Source organism: Notolabrus celidotus, chromosome 14 (assembly GCF_009762535.1).
Source record: "Notolabrus celidotus isolate fNotCel1 chromosome 14, fNotCel1.pri, whole genome shotgun sequence".
Lineage (NCBI taxonomy): Eukaryota > Metazoa > Chordata > Actinopteri > Labriformes > Labridae > Notolabrus > Notolabrus celidotus.
In genome coordinates, this window is record NC_048285.1 from 9,837,525 (window position 1) to 9,845,031 (window position 7,507).

At 38.2% G+C, this 7,507-nt stretch overlaps 1 protein-coding gene across 1 annotated transcript; it reads right to left on the bottom strand.

The window, feature by feature from the left end:
- Nucleotides 1-560: 560 nt before the first annotated feature.
- ilvbl (ilvB (bacterial acetolactate synthase)-like) lies at nucleotides 561-7,068 on the bottom strand. Its single transcript, XM_034701883.1, has 14 exons — nucleotides 6,632-7,068; nucleotides 5,919-6,120; nucleotides 5,455-5,582; nucleotides 5,070-5,320; nucleotides 4,688-4,787; nucleotides 4,497-4,594; nucleotides 4,175-4,311; nucleotides 3,781-3,915; nucleotides 3,428-3,542; nucleotides 2,990-3,159; nucleotides 2,719-2,789; nucleotides 2,562-2,633; nucleotides 2,060-2,165; nucleotides 561-1,904 (listed from the first exon to the last, which is right to left on the bottom strand). Exons 1-14 carry the CDS (start codon nucleotides 6,743-6,745, stop codon nucleotides 1,726-1,728), a joined length of 1,878 nt encoding a protein of 625 aa, XP_034557774.1. The 5' UTR covers nucleotides 6,746-7,068; the 3' UTR covers nucleotides 561-1,725.
- Nucleotides 7,069-7,507: the final 439 nt, after the last annotated feature.

The window sequence follows — 7,507 nt, forward strand, 5'->3', positions numbered from 1 at the left end:
ATGAGTTAACAGCCTCTGATTAGGCAATATGATTAATGAAGATAATAAATCATGATTTGTATCAGAACTTTTGCCTCAGGCTGGTAAACAGACTCTAAATCTTTATTTAAAAGCTAGGGATTCTAAAAATGAGATTCATACTATAATTTCATTTTAAAACAATAAAGAGGCTGTTGCAATCCTGCAGGAACAAATCTATATATCCATTGGCAAATCATTTCCTGGATGTCATGTTTTCCCTGTATGGATTTCTCCCATAACTTATGCTGAACTGGAACACGTCAGCACAGACTGCTTTGTAAAACTACAGCTATTCTGCCATCTCCTGTTTTAAATGAAAACTACACCTGTGAAGTATTAAAGGGAAAATGTTTGACTAATGTCATAAACATTTGCAATTGATTTATATACAATATTGGTGAGTAAAGTAAGATATATTTGCATATTTTGACATTTATTTATACTTAATGTTCACGTTCAACAAATGAATCTGTCACTGTCCCTTTGGTTCTTTGAAGACAACCCAATGTAGCAACTTCACAATCAAGTCCACATCAAACAAGTGTCCAGTATTATGTATTTAGATCATCTAGAACCCCACCTATTTATTTGAAACAAATCAAAATTCCATGATCAATAGTTTAAAACACTCCCTCACATACAAAAACAGCAACACAGCATATATGTGAGATGATCCACACAATTGTACCTGGTGAGAACATGTTAAATATTACAGTGCAACACATATTGTGTATAGGCCTATTTTAGCTGACGACCCAATTAACTCATGGAAGTCAGTGCTTTAAATCATTTGAATACAGAACCGAATCAGACGACATATTTTCATTACATTTACATATCAAAGTATTGACAGATACAATCAAATAATATAAGGCATACTTATTCAATCTGAAACATTCCAGAAAATAGTGTCACATTTTTGTCCCTAATCACCATCTGATTAAGAATATTGCACCTGTAAGATTTTTCATGTTTCCCTAATTAAAAGGCTCTCTGTCATTTTGTATAAGGAGGAAAGGCATTGTGGTTGAATTTGAGAAGTTAAACCACTGCTCTCTCAAAAATGATTTTGTAACAATGGTTTATTTGCAAGAGTTATCTTAAGTTATAACAGGTTGCTTGAATATGAAAAATCCAACCTAAAGCCCTTTAAGATGAAAAGTCCTGAAACAAAGCAAGTGTTTTCTTTTAACACTTCTTCAAATGCAGCAAATCTCTTCTGCACTACAACATGAACATATAGATATGATGCATAACAAAGACTTCAGATTCAGGGCTGGCAGAAAATAGTTTAATATTAATAGTATTGTTTTAAGGATATATTGCATTAAATTAAGTGGCTTTGCATTCTCATGATAACTATTAGGAACACTGCAGTTTTAAGATATAGCCATGTTGTAGTCCTGACTGAATTTTGCAGATTTATTACTAATATTTTTTTTGAGTGGTCTCATGGGGGAAGTACATTTTATTTTTGAACTGACAACTCATAGACTTTTAAAGGGTATCAGATTTAAATATGGCTTAAAAAAAGGATTCGCATAGATCTTGTCAGGGACGAGCTCTACAGTTTTCCAACAGTATTTTCAACTTCTTAAAACCATTCATAGAGACCGACAGTCTATGAAAAGCTAAAGCTACAAGAAGAAGAAGAGGAAGAAGGAGAGGAAGAAGAATAGACTGTTCTGAGAAATGACAGCATTTTCATACAGAGATAGAGCCTTCTCTAAAGTTGGTCTTTCCTATGAGAACATTGAGAAGTATAGCCTTGCCCTCTTTGCTTTCCCTTTGAGCCTGGCTGATGATGTCGCTGAGCCTGTCCTCGTCCTCTCGTCCAACAAGGTAGCCCTTACCACCATACCCATCAGCCACTATATGATAATCTGTGAAAAAAAGAGGAAATTAAAATTAGCAAGTTGATAACTGCAAAGTCATTACACCAACAAATACATGCATTAATGTACAGTTTGAGATATAGCCTGCATATACACCATCAGCTATCACAACATCCAAGCTACAGCGTTTGTGGGAAATTTACCTGTGAATGCAAGGCCACATGCAACGTTGCTGCCCAGAATGGGGACCTGCTCTCTGGATATTTGACTCCAACATGCATCATTCCCCACCACAGCTATAACTGGTGTCTGGAGACAGAAAAACATTGAAGAACATACAGTGAAATCATGGCACACATTATTAATAAAACTAAAATATGTCACACTACGCATATTTAGACAGGAATTATCACTTATATATCACTTATAATTATAATTTAGAAATCAATAAAATCATCTTTACATCAATATTCAGTTTCTACTTGTTTGCATATTAAGTTGGTAAGCTGGGTATTAAGTGGAATAATGTATATTTAGCCGGTGGTTATGCCAAATAGAATTTCGACAGGATGAAACAAGACCCCAAGGCTACATAACCACCTGCTAACTATGTATTATGCCTCACATGATCAACTAACCCCAACTCTCTTTTATATACTGCTGCTTACCAATATATTCAGTAAACACTCAGAGAATGAATTTTACCTTGTGTCTGGTAAATGTGTCAAACTCTGCAACACTGTAACCTAAGGACCCATCACCGTACACTATCCACACCTGAAAAGCAAAAAAAGAGCATTGGATTTACAAAGAGTGACCACTGAATGATCAGACAAAGCTGTTTCAGGGTTCACTGATTTACCTCAGAGTCCGGCCGGCACAGTTTTGCCCCAAGCGCAAATCCTCCTCCAACTCCCAGGGTTCCAAAGGCACCTGAAGACAAAGAACAGATGATGTTAAGTCATTAATGTGTTATATTTCACCACCCAAAACATTGTTGTTGACCAGCCTCTTGAATAAGGAGGCCAAACTTGCATCAGTGACTCACAGAAATGAAACTTTCTTGACTGAACTATAACTCTTTTCACAGTCCTCTTCATAAACCAGTTGTCAATTGGTCCATGAGGTCTTACCAGGATCCAGCCAGCGCATAGGTCCTCTTGGTCTCATTATGTAAGCAGCGCTTCCAACGAAATCTCCTCCATCTGCGACAATGATGCTGTCCTCTGACATCAGCTCGTCCACGCGGTGGAGCACTTTCAAGGGATTCAAGTGGTGGTCTGTCTTCTCATCAGCTTTAGACCTGCAATAAAAAAAATCCAGTTTATGTAATGGTTAATGAATTATCATTCACTTACAGATTTGCACTTGCATTGAGATAACACTTGATAAATCTGAGTTTCCTTTCTTTCTTATATTTTTGTTGAAAAGATGGAGCTCATCAGGAGATTTTTGAATCATCAAGAACAGAGTTCACAATGGGAGGTAATTTGTCTTGATGATATTGATGGTTTTACAACACCTGTTGACACACACAGAATAGATACTGTTGACCATTTGCCTCTGCTTACCTGTTTGTATTTTCTTTGGTTGTGTCTCCTGCTTTGAGGCTCTGAGGCCATTCCTCCGGGCAGCGATGACCCTTCAGGCCTTTGGAAAGTCTCATTAAGAATGAACCAGCATCACCTAAAACAGACCCATATTTTAACTTTAGACTGTTGTAGGTTTTCCTTTCACTGATGAGCAAAAATCAAGTACCATACATACTGCATTGATCATTCTGTAATCACAAATCATATGGAGTCATTGTCATTTCTTACATTTTCTTGAGGTAGCATATTCTTACCTGATTTCTAAAGATCTAAATGACTTATTGTTACTCTATTTATGATTGGGTTTTTTTTATGGCATCTTGACAACATACCCTGAATTGCTACGGTTGGTTTCCAGAACATATCTGAGTTTTTCAGCAGCTGTGTCTTATCTCTGTTGACAGCAATGATTTTACTGCGTCTGTTAAGAACTCTGCCGTAGCTCAGGCGGAAGTCACACACAGTGCCTGCAAACAAAACACACAATGTTAACACTCCCCTGGACTGTTGGATAGCCCCGGGCTGTACTGAGTATTTGAACATTCAGTTTCAACACAAACTGTATTTTAACAGATAGAAAGAATTGGTTTAACTTAATTTTTATATTAAACTGCATTCCTTATAAAATATGAAATCAATTACTGAGTCATTAAACCAACAACTGACAAAACACTATTATTGTTAACCTACTCAATCAATCACAAACAGAAACACTGTATGTCTGACCTGCTAAGAGCACCAAGTCTGCATCCTTCAGAGCGTCTCGCCTGTTTTGTCTGATGTGAATGGGACTGTCTTTTCCCAGCATACCACGGGACATACCCCCAAGGAAGCAGGGGATACCAAGGTCCTCCAATGCTTTCCTAAGAGGCAGGAAATTAGTTTGATCACTAAGTTGAATTACACAGTGACATTTAAATGGGTTTTCAGTGCAAAGTATCTTGGCATGTGGCAGTGAACAGTCAAATAGACAAATAAATGATGGAAAAATCTCTGAATACAGCATAGAAAATGAAAGAAGACAAGGGAATAACATGTTTTCCTTTACCTGATGTCATCAGCGGGTGTTGGGGGTAATGTTGCTTGGCTGCCCAGCAGGATCACAGGCTTCTTGGCTCGACTTACCAGCTCTATGCACTTTTGTACCTGATTTTATTTTCATAGAAATAAAAATAGTAAAACATTTTGGCTAAAAAGCATCATAGCCACATTAAGCATTAAACCTCAGAGCTGACTCACCTGATCGTCTGTAGCTTGTGGGATGTCTACAGGAAGGGGGGACACGTCTCTGGTCTCCCAGGCTCCAGCAAATAGATCCATGAGATGATTATTGAGGTACCTAGCAAGAAGTCAGAACATCACATTATTTGATTTTGCCGTATTTGAAGTAGAGGGTTAATCATGTGGAGACAGAGTACAGAAGTTTCAGTTTTTAAGATGAGTTCAAAGATGCTACATTTCACACTTGTAGATGATTGTTTTTAAATATATTATTATTTCTCATATAATTTTTATAAAGTTTCCAGTAGTTATGCATGAGGCACTACATTAGCTTTATTGGTTGTTTGTTACATTCAATATAAGTGATGTGCAGAGTAAGTAAGACATGATTATAACGTACCATGTAACAATTTTCCCCATCAGACCTTTAGGAGGGTTCTTCACTCCAAACTCTTTGGACACAAGATGGAAGGGGTACAGCGTGTCGATGGGGAACTCAATGAAAACAGGACCAGGAGTCCCTGACTGGGCGATGGCCAGGGCTTTCCTGACAGTGGGCACGATCTCCCTGATAGTCCTGATGGAGGCACAGAACTTGCACAGGGGTTTGAAGAGAGACATTTGATCGATGTCTTGCAGCGCTCCTCTGCCCTGTACCAGGAATGCAATTGATGGAGGAGTTAGATAGGAAAAGTAAGAAATGTTACGATGAAGTATAACATGTTAATGATACAGTGTTAAGGCTTATCTATAATTTAATGCATGAATATCTAAATCAAGTGTACCTGAAGTAGTGTACCAGCAGCTCCCCCCATAAGCAGCAATGGAGATTCAGCCATCTGAGCATTCTTTACAGCTGTCACTGTGTTAGTAAGGCCTGGGCCGGCAGTCACTGCTGCTACTCCAACTGTGCCTGGTAGGGGGACAATAAAGACAACAATAAGCTCCTGAAATCCCTATAAATGTTGATTAACTTAATATAAAAAACTGTTGTATTCAAACTACTATAACCATCCAAACTCACATTTGCCAAAACATGCTCCAGTCTTGAGTTGTGTTATTAGTTAAACTTGTTTTTGTTAAGATAAAACATTCACAGCTTAATAGTTTTACACCAAGACACTCTTTAACCAGGCAACAGCACACTTCATTATTTTATTCTCCATAGCTGTCAGTAACATGGTCCGAGCTCATTCAAAACTGAGGGTTACACATTTAACTTATGTGTTCTTGCTATAAAGACCAGCACCTGAGAGTCTTGCCACAGCATCAGCAGCAAAGACAGCAGTAGCCTCGTGTCTGGTGTCCACAATGCGGATGCCCAGCTTCTCGCATGCCACTAGAATTGGAGAGATGTGTCCACCAACAAGGGTGAAAACATACTTGACCCCGTGGGCGCGGAGGACCTCTGCCACACTCTCACCACCATGGCGAGGGCTCTTTATCTCAGTCTGGATTGAGTCAGAGAAAGGATCAAAAAGTGAGGCAGAGAAAATGGGAAAGAGGTAATTTCTGTTTATTAGGTGATTTCAGAGTGTGCAATGTTTTAACTTGTAAAAAGGCCTAACTATAGATAAACAACTGTCAGTGTCAGTATTGATGGCCCTTCTAAAGGTCACCTTTGTCACACTATCTCTTTACTCCAGCAGCCTTTCATATTTCACAATACCCGCTTATATTGTTGAAGAGGTGATGACCCTCAGGGCTTTATGCAATCCCACTAACAGCCTGGGTGTTGTGATAGCCTTTGTGCCAGAAAACCACAGGGCTGGTCAAAGTTTACATGAATAGAGTCCATCCTTCATTTTTACTACAGATGGTTTTCTAAAGGTCAGTGCAGATAATGAAGTTGTGTTTTCAATGACTTATTTGTGCAACGCAGCTTTTAAATGCATGCATGTGGGAAAAAAATAACACAGTTACACAAGTCCTTATTACCATTTTATAAACATATCCACTTACCTTGTGGAACAACTGGTAAAGTAAACCAAGTTTGTAGGCTGCAAACACCAGTCCAGCAACCACGATGCCTGCAGAGCATCCAAGAACAGTGCCAACCACTCCACATGACTCCATGTCAGGACGTGGAAGCAAGTGTTTACTTAAGGAAACTTAACTTAAGGAACCTTAAGTTATAATTCAAATGTGATGTCAGCTGATACAGTTACAGTAGCTCAGCTCGGCTAGGCTAAAACGCAGAGCTGCTCGTAAACCCTCTATATCCTCATTTCAGAAATATTAACTCCATCCATGCATTCACTGTGCAGGTTACTAAACTAAAGTTACTGAAGAAAGGCTTAAGAAGGGCATGAATCTTCAGCAACTTACACTAGCCGAGTGCTGCTTCCGTAGTCGCTGTGCCGACAGGAACATCAGTAGATATATTTACAAGTCAAGTTAGATAGGAGTGCAGTGGTATACTTCCGGTCTTCTTTTCAGAATAAAAGTATATAAACAACATGACACGGATTTATTCATTGAATACATTTATAATTGTACAAACAACCAGTGGTGGACAATAGTGGTGGGCGTATCGATCCTATCAATATATCAATTCTCACACTCTACTATTTGAGTAGATTACTCTAATAAAATATCGATACTAATTGATAAATGCGAAATAAAAGCACGTGTCACTTCTGATTCTTTAAGGGTAACTTACTCCAAAGTTTTGTACCGAAGAAGCTGTTTTAAGCTTTCAACTCAGATAACTAAAATAAAGGATGTTAATTATTTATTATTTATGTTTTTTTATAAATTTATCTCAGTGTGTAAAAAACAGGCCACCAAAGGATTTGCATATTCAAGTTGTTAAATGAACAGTATTTGTCATGGGAA

Coding starts and splice junctions, on each gene's coding strand:
- ilvbl (XM_034701883.1), bottom strand. CDS start 6,745: ATGGAGTCATGTGGAGTGGTTGGCACTGTTCTTGGATGCTCTGCAGGC. Junction 4,788..5,069: donor ATGGGGAAAATTGTTACATG/GTACGTTATAAT, acceptor ACTTCTTGCTAG/GTACCTCAATAATCATCTCA. Junction 4,312..4,496: donor ACACCCGCTGATGACATCAG/GTAAAGGAAAAC, acceptor CCTGCCTCTTAG/GAAAGCATTGGAGGACCTTG.